The 18,070-nt window shown below is 42.2% G+C and overlaps 1 protein-coding gene across 6 annotated transcripts in view; it reads left to right on the plus strand.

Annotated features, from left to right (window-relative positions):
* serpinh2 (serine (or cysteine) peptidase inhibitor, clade H, member 2) overlaps window positions 1–13,704 on the plus strand; it is a 122,848-nt gene extending 109,144 nt beyond the window's left edge. For 4 of the 6 annotated variants that reach the window (XM_044184651.1, XM_044184650.1, XM_044184649.1 and 1 more), the window contains exons 3-5: window positions 3,122–3,214; window positions 3,796–4,028; window positions 12,004–13,704. In XM_044184651.1, coding sequence (XP_044040586.1) covers window positions 3,122–3,214; window positions 3,796–4,028; window positions 12,004–12,309 — 632 coding nt within the window. In that variant the 3' untranslated portion in view covers window positions 12,310–13,704. Of the gene's footprint in view, window positions 1–3,121; window positions 3,215–3,795; window positions 4,029–9,817; window positions 10,042–12,003 lie in introns of those variants that run through there. The other 2 variants (XM_044184652.1, XM_044184653.1) reach the window with 2 other exon arrangements.
* Window positions 13,705–18,070: the final 4,366 nt, after the last annotated feature.

The following is an 18,070-nucleotide window of genomic DNA, read 5'->3' on the forward strand; positions in this document are numbered from 1 at the left end:
CATTGTCATGATAACTTTTCAGGAACGTAATCTACCATCTCTCTCTTTCTCAGAGCACAGCCAACATTCGCATGCCTGCTGACGTAAAATCTCATTTTTGTTTGCAGTCTCCACAAAAGATGATGATGTGTTAAATATATCCTTCTGTTTCACTGCGTTTGTCTCTGTTTTTGTGCTTTTGTCATTGTTTATCGCGTGTCTAATCTACCCCCGTCTCCTCTACCTCTTCTTCCCACATGTCTCCTGTTCACATCCTTATCTGCTTCTATCTGCCTCTATTCCTTCTGTTTCCTCCTGCAGGTATTCTTTTTATTAGGTGCAAAGAAGGCATTGCTGCGAAGGCAAGTGAAAACAGGTTGCCAACAGATAGACTGCCTTTTGAAAATAACATTCCCTGACAGACTATACATTGATAAGCAATTTAATTAATTTTCTTTGTTTGATATTTTGACTTCATTACGAAATTAGTTTTTCTGTGAACCCACCCTCATTGGTCGGTTCATTAATTTTGTGGAGGAAATATACAAATTAGATCATACAGCAGATTGCAGCACACAAATTAGATTACAGAAAATTGGATTCCTTTAGTTTTGATTCATAATTTAAAAGTGGTCAATAGTTTGCTTCTTGCTCTTACTAGCTGCCTCTGGTTTGTTGTAACTTTTTTATTTGTCTTTGATTTCAGGGTCCTAAGGCAATTAATTGTGATAATGTAATGGTTTCAGAGATGGTGCCGGAATTTCTTTTGGCACTGAACAGGCATCTGCTTCCTTGCCTGTTTTTGTTTGTTTCCCTTTCATTCCCTTTAGTTAATTATTGAAGGGGAGAATTAAAAAAAAGCTCTTTGCTGTCCCTCCTTCCCTGGGCTGTACACAGCATTCAGAGAAAGGGAAGGTCAGGGGCAATTAGTAGTGGAACATGCTTATAGTAGAGAGATGTTAAAAGCAAAGAGAATGGCAAAAGGACTGCAGAGAAAGAGCAGTGTAAGGAGAGATCTCTGGGTGGGAAGGGGACAAAGAGATGCAGGCTAAAAGATGGGGCAAAGTAAAGAGCAAAAACTGAGAAAAGTAAAGAGACGGTGGCCTGCTGAGAGAGCGAAAGATTGACAGACATAGTGGAGGGATGTAAAAGGCCTACCTTGGGATTTTCAGTCCACACTAGTTAATTAATTCAGGCTTTGTTCCTGTTTTTGACAAACACTGGAGACGGAAGAAAAAAATAAGATTGTGGGGGGAAAAAAACAGTAGAGAGAAACTTATACACAAGATAACACAGCAACATGTGGAACTAGAAGAGGAAAGAAAAGGCGAGAGACAACAACAAGTCCCCACATATTTAACCTCTAATAATAGCTTCTAAAACACCACAGCTACTTGTAATCAAAAGTTGATATGGGAGGAGAGGGAGCTGGTCGGTCTCATTGATTCTCCCCTGGTTTTTGCCTGAACTTTACAGTATGAATTGATAAGTCTGTGAGTGAATGGATTTCTTAGCTGTGCATTTGTCTCATTGTTTATTGTTGATGGATATTAATGGATTCAGGTTTCAAAGTTCAGTTGCAGTACTGTCCTATAAAAGAAGATAATGCAGTGCAAACCCATAGCAGGCCCGCTCGTCTGGACACAAGCTCACACAGCCACACATTGGGAGATCAACAGAGTCTGCTGTGCAGCCTGGTGTGGCCATTAAATCCCTGCTCGATACAACTTCTTAGCATTTACACATACGTATGTACACATACCGTGGAGAAATGATTCATCATTATGACATCATTACAACAACACTGCTGCCACTTCAGGTAACCTTCAGCCAGTTGTTTTTGAATTCCAGTACGATCATATTTCACTCTGATGTTATAGGAAGCGGAGTGAATGTCTGTGACTTGCGCTAGCATGCCTGTGAGGGAGAATCACATGTCGTTTTGCTGTGACTTGCGATTTGCTGGGGTCCAATGGAGGCCTGGTAGTTTTTGGGAAAGCCACCCCTAGTGCTGAAACAGTTAGTCCATTAATTGATCAACGCTGACTTTTCATCTAGCGCCACCAAGAGGTTTTACATTTTTGTTTTTTAGTGACATGTCTTGACAACTATCGGATAAATTGCCATGAAATTTGGTACAGACATTCATCATCCTTTAACTTTTCATGCCATCATCAGGTCAAAATTAAAATGTGTCCAGTACTTTGGTTAATGACTTAATCTAGAGTACCTTTTCAATGTTTGAATGCATTTTAGAGGATTTGCTGCTTTACTCTGTTTTATATCATTTTAAATTGAGTATTTTAAATTGTGTGGGACTGTTGTTCAGACAAAACAAGCAATTTGAAGATGTCACCTTGGGCTTTGGGAACATGCAATGGGTATTTTAGGATATTTTGAAGACTAATTGATTATCGAGCATATGGAGAATAGAAGGCTCTGCACGCTTTGTCCAATGCAAGTATTTAATGATAAAGCCAAGCAGTTGGTCTTAAGACTTTCATCAGGGCAAATGCGCCATTTGATTTTTTTTGGCCTTCTTGCACCTTAGTATTGTGTCATGAGTGTGGTGATTTTTTTCAAATGATTAACCGATCACAAAAATCATCATTAGTTACAGCCCTAGCTGGACCCAGGTGTCAGTCACAAAGAGTGAGATAAGTACAAGTAATAATCTGTCGACCTCCTCCCTTCATCCAGTGTCCCCTGCACGATTGAATGGGCCAGCGTCTTTGGGAAAGTGTTGTGGGGTTATTACAACAGTAATTCCACTCCTCTCAGCCCCTTCTAAATTGACAGCTGTCAGGGGGTTAGCAGGGCCAAGTGGGATGTGGTGAACAGTGAATGGGACGATGTGGCCTTAAGGACCTCATAACTGCCTCAGTAAAGCGCTCTCAACTCTGCAGCTTAGAGAAGAGTACACATTTTTTAATGGGCAGTAGATATTGATGATTCATGAGCAGTGTCAACCAGTGTCACTGATTACGAGGTCTATATGTATTTATGAACATGGCATTGTTTAACCTAGTGTCCACCTTTTCACCTCTTTCAAATATTCAGTATTTTCCTACAGCCTATCCATGTCTGGCATTCTGTATTCAAAATGGCTTTGTCCTCTGTGTTTGTTTGACTGTTTGTTCAGGGCTGTGGGAGAGAGAGTTCAGCGAGGAGAGCACAGATCATCGTACCTTCTTGGGGAAGAAATACACCAAAGTGATGATGATGCACAGAGCAGGTAAAAAACTGTCTGTCGCTGCTGTACTCTTGCCAGCAAATAAATGCAGCGAAAAGCAATTCAAGTTCTAAAATGGCTTGAACATCTGTATGGTCCAATCTGCTTCCCTCCTATTTATCACTGTGTACCTTATGATTTATTTAACACGCATTTCATATTTTATGTATTGTGTTAAAACAACAAGGCAGAGTGAATTTTTGCTATGACAGCAGTAAAATATGTTGGAGGGATACATTGTATTCTATTTAATTTTAAATTTAAATTCAATTTATGAAAAAGATTATTTTAGTGATCCTTTGCCATCCTGTCTAAGGTTGCATTCACATTATGTTTGAATGGATTTAATCCAACTCTGAAGTGTTTTCTCCTGTTGTTCAGTTCATTTAGGCAGGTGAGAACTCAGATGGCACCAAGTAGCTGCAGTGACACAGCTGAAAGTGCACGTCTGAACCAACTTCCAAGAGAAATGCTGTAGAGAGCTCCTGCTCTGAACTGCTGCTGAAAAGCAAAAAATGCTATATTATGGAAACGGCTCTCCTTGACTCAACTCTGTGCACGCCTCCGCCTGTCCTTTCCTCCAGGTTTGTATCGTCACCATGAAGACATGGAAAACATGGTGCAGGTTCTTGAGGCGCCTCTGTGGGGAGGCAAGGCCAGCGTGGTGCTCCTGCTGCCCTTCCACGTCGAGAGTCTGGCGAGGTTGGACAAACTTCTGACCCTTGAGCTGCTGTCCAAGTGGTTGGAGAAGACCAATATCACCAGTCTGACCATCTCGTTGCCCAAGGCAAACATCACCAGCACACTCAGTCTGCAGGTTAGCACAACTAACTTTTATTCATATTCGGTGAATTATTTGAAAAATATCTGCACGTATATTCTAAAAAATTAACACTCAAAACTATGATGGTGACTTTAAAGTTAGGGTAGTTAAAACTTAAGGTAAGTTTAAATTTGGGGGTCATGTCTTTAGGTGCGGTACATCCCCTAGGTTTGTGGTTCCATCCTTTTTTCCTCTCCCCCGTGGTGCGCATATGGCCACAGCTCCCAAGTTTTCCCTAAGGGCATTGGATGGCTCTTGCAAATCCTTGGAGTGAGTGTGAAAAACCAGGTGCTCCATCTCCACCAGACGCAGCCCATCTTGAATTGGCCTGATTTCCTGAGTCACCTCACCTACCCTGGCAATGGGGTTTGTGTTTTCTTTTTGGGGGGATCTGCAGGTGTTTCTGTGGGAGAAATACTGGTTGATTATTTTTAGTTTGTCTTTTAATCCATCTTCCCTGCATTTGTACTTGACACAGCGGACTGAGATGATGTGCTTATACAGTACATTAAATGTGCAGTGGAGAAGTGGTTGCTCAGCTTTTTAATACTGTAATGGATAGGATCCCTGCATCCAGCCTCGACTCTCGTTTCTTCTTTTAGTTTCTATCTTTCATTCACTTCCCGTGTCCACACACTGCATCATTTTTCACTTCACCTGTCATCATTCTCGTTATTTCTTCGCCTTCATCATCCTTTTCTTTGTTTTTTCCATGTCTCTTCTTCTTTGTTCGCTACTTCTGTCTTGGCCACCTTCTCTTCCTGACTCGCACTCTGCTTATCTTGGTTCTCTTTCTCTTCCCCTTTAAGAGTATTTTTTCCTCTATTCATATGTCTTTCTTCTTCCTCCTCACTTGTCTCTGTCGCCTCCTCTCTCTCTGTCCTTGTGCCTCCGTGTTGTGCAGTGTTTCTCGCATGTAATTTCTTCCTCTTTCTCCATTCTTCACCTGCAATCTCTGTTTCTTGCCTACCTCTCTGTCTTGCCTCTAGAGTGCTCTTAGTAACTGAAGCAGTGGCCTGGCTTGCCCCTTCCAGTTCAGTGCAGACTGATTCAGTTGAGTTCAAATGTCACTCCTTCCCACACTTCTCCTCTCTCCCTTGAGGTGATGGACATCCAGCTGTACACACAGCATTGGGCTTTAAAAGCCTTCAGCAGGGAATCAAACCCTGGCTGCTAGGAGGCTAAGAGAGGCCTGAGGATGATGATCTGTAGCTCCACGGTGGGCTTCCAAAGCCTCCCATAGACCTCCTTTTGCAGGCGCAATAAGGTCAGGCCACAGCCCAGATGGTGGTCTGCTTCTATCTCTGCTCATGTTAACCCCAGAGCCAGCAGGTAGCTGGTCTGAGTTAGAAGAGAAGAAGCCAGGAGGAGCACCAGGCAGACAGGCAGCAGCTTAGTGGCTTCTGATGCTAATGTGAGTGCTTGGGGGTTGTTATGGTTCATACAGGCCAAACCGGAGGCCGTGTCAGGCTGCTGACCGGAAGGTTGGAGAATTGTCGAGCTAGTGGAAAAGCACGTATTTGACCAGGCCACAGGGTCCACAGCAGGGGCACGGCACAGACAAGTTGCTAGAATCACACAGGCTTCCACACCTTTGGGATTGTCCTGCTGATGTGGGTCATGGTGAAAAGAAAGTTTCCGTTTCAAGCTCATTGTGACATTAGCTGCAGTCATAGTTTTACACGTGAACTTTTTTCATTTGCAGTTCACTCACTAGGGATGTCTCAATCAAGTTTTTTGTATCTGACACATTGAAATAATAGGTGTAGCCTACTAGTTTTGGCACGCCTTATATTTCACGAGCTATATAATACAAATACTGATGGGCCTGGTTCAAAACTGAATGAATGAAGTTGATTAATAAATGAGTAAGTAATAAATAAGAATTATTACACTGTTGGTGTTGTTGGAACTACAGAAACACTCCACTTGCAATTGTACAGTGGTGTTATGGAGTGTAGGTTCTTCCCTTCGGCTGCCGAAGCCAACAGCCAAGTTTACTTTTGGTCTGTCATCGCGTTACTTACAGATTTAATGTAAATTGACAGCTGATATGATCTTCCAAGGGCAATGTTTGCCATTTAAACTGGCAAAAGCCCTGGCTCAAAATGAGAAGCTGCTTCAGGAATGTTTTGTACCCTGCTCTTTGCTAATAAGAAGGAGAGAGGAGAAAAGATTCTGATTTGTTAGCGCTGTCCTCGTACGTACGATTATGAAGTGGAGTCATACAACCCTGGGATCCGCACAAAGGTTTTTATTAAGTTGAAACATTTTCAAATTGCATGGGTGAGTCTTCACCTCAATTCCCACAGTTTAGAGCGAATTCATGTCTGTTTTCACCTCTTGCATCTTTCCATTGACTTTGTATGCAGTCCCTCTGCTTCTAAAATTTGCATTGCGTTCAGTCTGAACACACCCTTTGGGTCAGAGAAAGATGCAGTAGTTGGTGGTATGGCGTTGTGAATGAGTGAGAAAGACATAGTCAGAGAGAGAGAGAGAGAGGTTAGTTGAACCTGACAGATACAGAGGGCATGTCAGTAAAACCCATTTCCCCAGGGCAGGGTACACTGACTGGAACCTATTACAATGTCCTTTTTAGATGTACATTGTAACCTCATCATGGACTGATGAAATCCACTTTGCCCTCTTTCTAGTTTAAAAAAACATCTCTGAAGAGTTGTGCTGCCATGTTATTCTGCTAGCCATGCCCTGAAGAACAAGCTTTTGACATTAACATTGTCAGTACACTCTGGGGAGGAGGCTGTAATCTAGAACTAAAGCTTGAAACAACTCCTTTTGACACGGCTATGACTTTGCCAGGGAAAGAGCAGAAAACATACTGTTGCACAAATCCTCTTTTGTCTCTGCAAGAGAGTTTGCCTGACAGAAGAAAAACCTTTTACTCTTGTAAATAACTAAAAGTAGCTGTACTTTGCTCTCATTATGTGACCTAATCAAGCACTGTTTTTGGCCTGCTTCTCTGACTCGTCAAGAGTTGTCTGCCTCCTTTTGCTCTCTCAAGAAAAAGAAGTGCACTTGAGGAATCATTATGAAAGGGCTAAAGCTCTGAACAAACTCTCAGCCCAATCCGATCTCATTTCGTCTGTCGGTCCAACCCCTCTGGCCAGTGACAGACTGCCATGTCTTCCCTGACGATCATTTTTCCAATTGGGTCGGGCAAATAATTGCTCATCACCATGCGTTAATACTGTTTACCACTCTGTCAGTGCTTGGGACGGCCGTGGACTCCTGAGATTAGAGGGCGGCATCTGGACAAACAGAAGATCATAGTAGTGTGTGTGTGTGTGTGTGTATGTCCTCTGTGTGCACAAGCAAAATCACACACCTCTGAGTCATGTTTCATGGATTTGCCATATCCAAACGCATCCATTCCCTCCGTCACCTCTGTCATATCGGTCCCATCTGATTCCTTTTTGTAGGTCTCACGTGTGCCTGTAATACGCCATCACTCAGCGGCCGTACATTTGCTCTGCTGACCTAAATAGGAGTGACATTCAGCAGGCAAGTGAGCAGGAGAGGTGGAGGAGGACGAGGGGGGTCAATGATTGCTTGGGGACAAGGTGGCAAGTGTCACAGAGAACTATAAATAGCTGCAGATTTCTGCCTTTTTCTTTCTTTACATCTCCCTATTTGTGGTGTTCTCCTCTGGTGAAGGGCAGACTGTGTCGGAGTCTGTAGCCAGAGACAGAAAACCCTCTTAACAAGCCTGGCCCAGAGGTCACTGAATAAACCACCCTCATCGCTCTCTCCCTCTGTCTCTGATCCAGTGCTGACCGGGCCACACACACATACACAGTAATGGCCGAGCTTGAGCTCCATTCTGGCTGTATCTCCAGTCGGTGACTAAGACATATGAGTGTGCACCGGAGAGCTCACTCAATCATGGCTAATGAGGTCAAAAGGCCATCAAATATTTACAAGAGCACACTCCGCGGTATGGTGTCGAGGGACAGCTGTTTTAACACAGCTACCACAGCCCTGCATCATATGAATTAATCAGATGTGTTTCATTGCCATTAGTTAAATCTAACTAAAAGCTAAGGCTTCATTTTCATTTTTCATTTGTGGTAAAATGGCCTTGTGAATAAAAAGCGGTTCATGTGTATATGTGAACAAATGAATGAGACACAGAGAGCGTATTGACCGTGCAAAAGAGGTAAAAGCCCATGTAAATAAGACACCAATAGCGGTACTGCTGATGAGACTCAATAAAGGGATGGAGAGGCTTTGAAGCCTCAAGAGAGCTGATAGAAAGAGAGAGGTTTTTTTAAAAGCCTGCATCAAATGTGTCCATGAAATGGAGCTGTGATGATGCCAGTGCCACACACTGCATACTTGAAACCACCCACGCAGGATGTTAAGGGCAGTATTGAATTAAGCGCAACACGTCTGTTGTGTCTTGTTGTTTAAGGTAGCGACAGCTTAAAAGAATCCCTTGGCGGGTGTGATTGGTAAACCAGAGGAAATAGGAGGTGTAAATTGTGCAGGAGCAGTGGAGGTAAGGAGATTTTTACCCCTAGTTTCTTATGATTGTTGGGCTGATTATAGTCATGATGTAGGCATCACAATTGATTAGACCAGGTTGGACCTAGTTTGTTTCAGTTCTTTTCATCTTTTCAAGCGAAAATGCCAAATAGTCCCTAGTTCCAGCTTCTTATTTGTGAGGATTTGATGCTTTTCTCTGTCTTATATCATTGTAGACTGGAAATTTTGGAATTTTGGACTACAATTTGAAGATGTCATCTTGGGCTTTGGGAAATCGTGATGGGTATTATTCTCATTATTTTCTACATTTCATAGACCAAAGGATTAATCCAGAATGTAATCAATAATGAAAATAATTGTTAGTTGCAGCCCTAATTAAAATATTTCAGTGTACCCTGAGAATTATTTTACTATCCAATTCATCAGGTTTCGGTCCAGAGCCATAGCTCTGCTTAAGTTCACCCTCACTCTTGCTCATGGTCACTTTCACAAAGTTCACTCACCTTCAGCTCTCTCTGAAGAATAAACAGTCCCTGTTGCCATCGCCTCTTCATCAACTAGCTCATCCAAATGTGTGTGGGGGGTTGCAGCAAAAATTTGCAAGGTAAACTGTTTGTGATTGATGCCCGTTTCTATTTTTGTACAGAAACACAAATATTTCTTGTGGGAAAGAATCAAAAAGAATATACTTTATTGTACCTTTGGGAAAATGTGTCTTGGTTCTACTGCATTTCCAAAAGCAATAAATGCAACATGCAATAAACATAAAACTTCACATAAGACGGTGTAGTCTTTCATTCGTCCAGGAGTGTTCCATCGTAGAAAAGGTTTCAGTCGTAGTCATCTGGACACTGTTTTCAGAATCAAGACGTTTTTGCTCCCATCCGGAAGTCATTCTCAATTGTGAAAATGGACTGGGAGCTTAAGCCCTGCCCTCAGGAAGGAGTCTTCCTGAGTGCTGTTTACCCCTGTTATTCACATAAGACAATAAAAAACAATTTTAAGAAATAGTTACACAAGTACATTCAGTACTACACGCAACCATGCAAGGCTTTTCATGGGATTTCGGAGGTTACCTAGTGATATGAATATATATAAATCTGTTCATATAAACCTCTTACCACTCAGTTGTTTGGCATGTGCTCTGTTTTTTTCAGTTTCACTATAGTTTGCAAGCAGCAGCTGATATAAAAAGAGCACTGTTTAGCAGTAGTCTCCCTATTTGATCCCTGCTTTTCTTCTCATCTTTCTTTTTTTCCCCCATTGTCATTATTCAGGCTGCTCTGTCTTTTAACATCAGCCGCAGTGACTCCTCACAGATAGAGCTGTAACGTGTCCTGGCTGCCACAACCTATCCCCTTAAAACCCCCACAGGTTCACCCAACAAGCTACTTACTGGGCTTAACCATCGAGCTGAAATAATGTGATGCAGAGTGCTGCACGCCTGAGGGTTGATGCCATGCTACCTCAGGCCTGGTTAGACTGCACCGCTGTCGGCCAAGTAAGCCCTACACACACACACACACACGTGCACACACACACACACAGAGAAGAAACCACCAGCTGACAATGCCTGTGGCTCTCACTCGCAGACAAATAGCCCGTTGATGCTGTGTATGAGGCATCAGCAGTCCGCCCAGTGCTGTTCCATCTAAGATTCATGTGGCGCTTCAGAGAGAAAGGGCAGCCAAAGAGCACCTCCCCAGAGGTCTTTCTCCCCATATAATGCAGTGCCACACCTCTTTGATGCACAAGGCCTCCATAGGCTCCTCTGACACCCCCGGCCTGTTTCCCAGCGTGCTGCCACAGGGTCCCTAATTTTTAAACACTTTATAGCTTCAAAAAAATTAACCAAGTGCCTTTGCCTCGACAAGCGGAGTAAGAGGGAAGGCTAGGTCATGTGGGGTTGGTTGGTACTATTTATATGCTTCATAGTGGCACCTGCACTACTGTAGGCCAAGTGAGCTGGGCCCTTAAGGAATACTTAAGAGAATGAGGAAGGATGGACATGAGTGACATAGAGACACAGAAACCAGCTGCTTGTTCTCACATACACATTTGTTTTCAACAATTTGAGGAATCCACCAGCTTCAGTCTGTTTCTGTTTCCTCGTTAGATAAGGCAAAAACCTTGAAATGATTGCCGATGGAGATCGAGAAGTTGAGAGAGGTTGAGAGAGCCGTATACCGGGGGCGAGCTGACCTGTCAAAGAAAGAGAAGGATGAGGCGGGGAGGAAAAAGACTGAGTTAGGAGCAGAGAGAGAGACAGAGTGGGATAAAATAGAGGCACGTGGGGCAGATGAGGGATGGGGATGCCAGGCAAGTGGCAGAGCAGCAGAGGAAGACAGTGATGTAGTGGTAGCGGGTGGAAGAAGAGAGGAAGAGTGGAGGAATAATGGATGAGGACAATAGAAGTGCATTAGAGCAGGAGGTGGCATGCGTGTCTGTGTGGAGAGGGAGCTTTGCATAAAGACACTGGAATGGGAATGACAGATGCCTACAACTGCATAAACATCTACTTATTTCATATTTAGGCATAAGCCGACATGATCCAGTTTAACTTCCTCTTGCATGCACATCTCAACTTTTAAGTAGAAAAGCAGACATTCTACATCGACTATTACAATTGTCTATTAGCATGTAGTTTTAAGAACTAAGCAGGGCAATAACAAAGAGGTTTTGAAAAGAAAGCGCAAGGCAGCACCCACAGAACATGTGCATGTACCTAGACAACTCATCCAAATAGTTTAGTGTTCTTGTTCATGTAAAAGATATTTCCAATAACTGCAACTTTTCTCCCAGCCGTGGGCCTTCCGCACATCCACACACAAGTCCACACAGTCGCACACTCACACCCACACATGCTCTCATCTGGCCCCTGGAGAAGCCTGTCACTGTGAGTGGCCCTCTGCCATGGGAGGATAAACTACCTGTCATGACGACGACTTTCTGTGGAATTCATATCAGAGGCAAAACAAAGGAGGCGCTGAGGTCACGGGGCATCACTCTTAAATTATTCATCCTCTGCTTCCTCCTTCCGTCTCCTCTATGCCTGTCGCCCACTTTGTTCTGCCACCTCACAACAAGGGCAACTGTCAGCCTCCTCCCCATCTCGAATTTTTGGGATAGAAAGTAAATAAACATTATGGTGAAAAACTCCTTTGGAAAAGTTACTGATTGACTGTTTTGTAGGGTATATTTATGTTTACATTAAGCATGTGGCGAGGTTTGGGAAGGGCAGTGCGTGTGTCCCGCTTCTGAAGGTCACAGCATCATGAAATTTTAAAATGTGCTTTCCCTCCCACTCGTTGTTTGGTCTTGCGTGCATAATTGATCAGTGTCCTGGCAGCCGCTTGTTCGCATACACTTGCAGGACATCTCTATGTAGGATGGCCTCAAGCTTTGGGAGCACTGATTCAAGGCAGTCCATAAATTCCATCACTCTGTGTTTTCCGATTCCCAGAAACAGTTGTCTGCTCTGGGCTTGACCGACGCCTGGGACCAGAAGGCGGCCGATTTCTCCGGGGTGTCAGACAAGAGCAAGGGGAAACTCCACCTGGGTGCAGTCCTCCACTGGGCTTCCCTGGAGCTGGCTGCTCAAGCTGGGAAAGGAGACGCAGATCTAGAGGAGGAGAACATAGAAAAGCCCAAGCTGTTCTACGCTGATCACCCCTTCATCATCTTTGTTAGAGACAACGCTACTGGAGCTCTGCTGCTGATGGGAGCTCTGGACCATGCAGAAGGAGAGGCCCTCCATGATGAACTGTAGCACCCTCCAACAGCTATCCTTTTTTCCTGTCTTTTTTGTCTCTGTCTCTTACACACTCCCCCTCAAAGACTGCACACTGGTTTCTAAGTTGAGACATTGTCATTCACTGTGGCACACTATCACATCAGACTACGGCTGGCTGTCATACATTGACACTGCACAGTCTCGCGCTGACTGGCACTGACATTGCCATACCCAACACTTACACAGTCACACACACATGCCGACACCTACATAGCATACATAAATGAAAATACTGTACAAGACATTACTAAAGTTGACGGATACAGCAAAAACACTAACTTGAAGAGACTCCAAGCATTTTCTCTCTCCCACGCATGTGCACCCACACACATTTAAGGCCTCAATGATCAAGTCAACACAAAATAAAATGACAAACAAGAGTGCACTGACAAACACTAACATGCTGACAAGCAGAAGTGGTTACACTGACACAACACTTAGAGCAGCATCAACAAAGAACTTTAAAGAAGAGAGGCTTGCAGTGACACTTGAATCCTCCCTGTCAGGCAAGCACCAGGTCAGGTGAATGTGTGTGTGTGTGTGTGTGTGTGTGTGTGTGTGTGTGTGTGTGTGTGTGTGTGTGTGTGAGTGGTGACCGACAGATCAAGGGTGCCCATGCAGCCGCTCTCGGAGCTGGCAGGGACCTATGGCGGTGTCCCCTGGGCTACATCTGAGGAAGACTGATGGATCGGCCAAGTGCGTATTGATGAGCCAGCTTAATGCTAATGGCCGTAATGAGTCACAACGCTTGTCAACAACACAGAGAGGACGGGGAACCTTTTAATCTCTTAATACCACCAGGGATCAATGACACCGTTATGCCGCTGGAAACAAACATGACTGACATCGCTTGACTTAAATCTTAAAACTATTTAATATTTAGGGTGATTACAGCTATTGAAAGAGGTATTGATTTTCATTTGTAGAATTATTTTTTTAAAGCACCTGAGAGGATGGTTGAGATGTGAATGAACTGCAGTAGCTACTGCTAAAGTGTATGTTTGATAGTCGATAAGGTGCATTTTTTTCTAAATATATATTTCTGGCCTTGTTTTTATTGTTTCTTCACTTGAGCTACAGTATATTTATCGATGTCTTCATCCGCTCTTGATACAAATTACTACTATTAAAATATAATGTGTGTGGATTGCCACAGCTCCATCTTTCTTGATAGCACTGATACAGGCTAAGACAGGAGGTTATTTTTTCTTTTTTACTTCTACCCTGAACCGAATGTTGGCTGACTTTGAGCCTCAAGGGTGTATGGAAGCAGATTTAAAGGCCTAAACAGTTGTCAACACACTCCCCAAATGCTTCTCAACAAACAATGGTAAAAATAAAATAGAAATAAAATATATTAGTGCATGAAAACATAGTCCTTGTCATTCCTTTTTAAAACACAGTTTTTGGGGGTTTTTTTGCTATCTCCGATGTTTTTATTAAAAAAAACATTTCTGTCCAAATACATAGCTTGTTTTTGTGTTGTAGTGACTGTCTACGTGTCTACACAAACAAAGCACTTGCTGTATACAGTATTTCTTGACAGTAAAAATGTAAATGTGTGCTACATCTGTCACATCTGTCCTGTTACAGTGCTAAGTAACAGCGTCTAGACCCACAGCTGGTCCGTCTGACAGCGTTCAACGAATCTGTTCCAGTAACAGTAAAACCCCAGTAATACAGCTTTGTTCCTAATTTAGCACTCTGCACAGGTCTGCTCAGCAACAGTATGTGTCGTGTGTGTGTGTGCGTGTGCGTGCGTGCATTTGTGTTCTGTTCTCATGTGCATTCGTGTGTGAATAAAGCTACAATGACCTCTGCAGTGGCCTCCTGCACAGCAGAGACTCGTAAAGGGCACTATACTGCAGGTATACTCTACACTGAATAAACCCGGGAGCTCAATTTAGACAAGCCGATGATGGATCCGAGGCCGTCTGCTGTGAGCACATCAATCCTGCTCATTTCAACACCAGCTCCCCGCTGACTCACCTTCACATTGCATTCAGTTCAGAACACTGACATACACATGCATGTCCACATCCGCTCACAGGTAGCCAGACATAATCTGACATACAAGGAAAAGGTAAGAAAACCACTTCTCAGAGATTTATAGAGCAGCTATATGCACAGTATAACCAACTATGAGGGTATGTAATAATTTACTATGTTTTAAAGAGGTGTTGCACCAATAAATGCATATAAGCTTCTTTTTATCCATCTTTTGTACAAATGTTTATGTTCTGACCCTACATAAGATGCACATTTTTTGGGTTCTGTATGTTTATCTCAGAGAAACAAGAGACCATTGCTTTGATTTCTTAATTGGACAGTTAACATATACTTTTCTTATGCTTTTATCCATTTAAATTATGTCCAATAGCAGGAAATACGTTTTCTCTGGATTACAGCATTTAAGGGAAAGTTTCCAACTAATGAACGCTAGATAATTCCTAAACCAAAGACTGTTTCAGACTATAATTATCCACAAAATAATAAATGTGTTTTCAAACGAAGTGACCCTGAAAGCTGTCATGCCACCATGCTTAATATATTCCAAAATGAAATATAGCTGTATTCATCATGCTTTTTGAGACAGCCTTTTTAAATATTTGTTGACATGTGTGTTTGTCTCTCGTCAGCACACACTGCATCCAGGAGCACTCCTTGGCGAATATTTTGGACAGGTAATTGAGGTGAACTGCATTATGAGCTCTCTGTGATGACTTGAAGCAACACAGCACTTGACAACAGCGGAGCCCCCCCCACACACATACACACACACACACACTCACATGAAAAAAGGTTTGAAGGGAATTTAAAGTTTAATCTCTTTTTTTAAATAAAACATGATCTAAAAGTGGAACCGTGAACTTCCTGTCTTTCCTGCTGCCTTGCATGATGGGTTCAACCCTTGGACAATCCTAGCGACAGAAAAGACGGTGAGACAGCTAAAGAGCACTCAGAGCAGAGTCATCCCAGTTACAGCACAGTACTTACAGACAAAATCACAGAAGTGGCTCTGCTCAACTGGGGGTCAACTTTGCTGATAAGAATGCTACAGGCCCCCCTCCATTTTCACTTTGTTCTTATTAAAAGCTTAAGATAGGTCAAAAGTAAAGCAGGCAAGTGATAGCCTACATGGAAAACAGTGATGTTTCATACTTGTGTTCAACACAGGGACAGCTTACTGGCATTTTGAAAAGAAAAATCCACAATGCAAAAAAATAAGACATTGTCCTGAAAACAAAACAGAACCAATGCAAAGTGAGAAAGAAATGCAAAAACTATGCCTGTTAAAAGAGACTGGGGGTAGAATTGAAAATAGGCCTGTGCCAGTGTACTGTAAAAGCTGATACCTAAATAAATGGTAAATCTCTTTGTTGCCATGGGTAAAAATGGGGGGCATTACTCAGATCAGATAATATTGATATATGCAGTTTCTCTAAAAGTTACATTTTTACTTACAGTCAAAATTTTGCAGTAGAGGAACACCCTCTTAAGGTCACACATAGATGTACTTAGCTCCAACATTATTGCTTATTCTTGGGTATTTTTATTAGATTATAGCATCTGTCAAAGGATTCTGATGGCATACATTTTTGTTTGTTGAAAAATCAAAAATTCCAGATCCAAAATGGCGTTGGCCTGAACTACCAGCAGATGGCGCCAACATGAAAAAAAGAAAACAATCAACTGCAGTTAACGGAATTGCAACAGGGTGAGTAGTTTCATCACTTTACAGCCGGTCAGAAGTTCAGTCTCCCTCTGGTAAGTTCGTTATCATTCTTATATTAGCATTAACAAACTTTATGGGCATTCACTGCCTGAAGTAGCCGGTCCTTATAAGGCTAACATTAGCAGCCTCAGGGGAGAACTTCACAGAAAGACAACATATTGTTAATTTACACAAATAACCGTAATTCACCCATAAATATGTTACAGTGGAGCCATAAAAGGTGCGAATATATAACTGTTACTAAATATGTTTGGGTTTATGTTAAGCCTGTGAGGTAACCTATTTTATACAGTCTATGGTGGTGACAGCTAGCTAATGTTAGCTAACTTGCTATAGTGCTTGCTAACTTTGGCTAAAGTTAACTGTTTTAAGCTTTGTGAGCTAATTTTTTATACATTAGAACACATTCAAAGGAATGTTTCAGTTAATAATTATCCAGACATAAGTTACAATTTTGACTACTTGTGGCTGCTGCCATCAGAAATAAGTTTTAGATTGCCTGTATGTAAAACACACAGAAGGAAGTTTGGTTTTATTCCAGAAGCCATTAGACTTGTGAACAGCCAAAGTACAAGAAATGCACTTGCACTTTTGGCCTTTACTTCTTTTTTTTTTCTTTCTTTTTTTTAACATAATATGTCTTTGTGGCTATGGACTGGCCTCTGATATTAATCCTTGTGTGTGTCTTTCAAACATATTTGTATTTTTAGAATTGTCTATGCGTGCTTCTTTTTGCACTCTCGCTTGCTTTGAATTGCTTGCAAAGAAAGTATTTTAAGTTCACTTGAATAACTCGCAACATGCAGAAAAAATTATAATACAAAAAATCATGTTTCACTAGGCATTTTGGCTTGTCATGTCAGGAAAAGCACAGGTGTAATTATTAACATGAGTGCATTCCATTTTAATTCATTCATTCATATTTTGCATGCTGGCTCACTGGCATGGCTTACTGGGACACTTAACTGACAAATTGTTAAAATGTGTTTCACCTGTGCTTTTCCTGCTATGACAATTCAACCTGGGCCCTGGTACGCATACACCTAAATAATATGCAGTAAATATTACTGTGTGTTAGTTTACTTACTAGTCAGAGTGTCCACTAGCAAAAAGTTCCATAGTGTGGCTCAAGCAATATGCTTGAATCCTGTGCTGTTTGTGACTGAGTATGGTTGCATATCCAGAGAGAAAAACACTCCTTTACTTGAAGCTACCTGAAGACCTTACACCATATTTAGTTTTTACATCACTCCAGGTAATAGACAATAATTTGTCACTCAATGTTTGATATAAATGTTTTCAAACATATACCTGACTTGGTTTGAATGATGCTGACACTGTTCTAACAGTTACCACCTACTTTATGTCACGTGTTGCTTGCTAATTTGGTAGGAAATCACAATACTCCCATTGATATAATTAATTAATGAATGTCAGTGGCCAGCTGGGTTAACCTGACTGGCATGGTTTGGCTAACAGTTTCCAGTTTGCACCTGTGAATAAAATCTGAACTATTTGGACTGCATGGTTTTAAATAAATGCATATAACTTTAAACCCATAATTGATAAGTGGGATCACTCTTGTCTACAAAAAACTGAAGGCTAAATATCACACAATAGCTTTACTCTGTCACTACTATTGTCTTTTTCAGCAGCAGATAGTTAGTCTGCCTGAAGCAGACTGTCTGCAGCAGCCCATATTAATGGTATTGATCATTGTCAACTTTTGCGCTTCTTCCAAACTCAGATCACACTGTAGGGTGGGTTTCTTGGCTTTTTTCTTTCCAGTAAAGGTTTCTTTTTTCATTAGTCCCGTTGTCTGTTCTTCTCCCCAATAACCTGTCTCCTTTATTGCACACAGTCCTTAGAAAGTGACAACTTGGGAAACTGAATCAAAGTTTCAATAAAGCCTGGACTGCTGTGGGCTTTGACAAGTGAGGTGCCTAGAGTGGAACAGTACAGAATGAGACTGAAGGAGGACATATCGGTTCCAGAAAGATA

This window comes from Siniperca chuatsi, linkage group LG22 (genome assembly GCF_020085105.1).
Source record: "Siniperca chuatsi isolate FFG_IHB_CAS linkage group LG22, ASM2008510v1, whole genome shotgun sequence".
Taxonomy (NCBI): Eukaryota; Metazoa; Chordata; class Actinopteri; order Centrarchiformes; family Sinipercidae; genus Siniperca; species Siniperca chuatsi.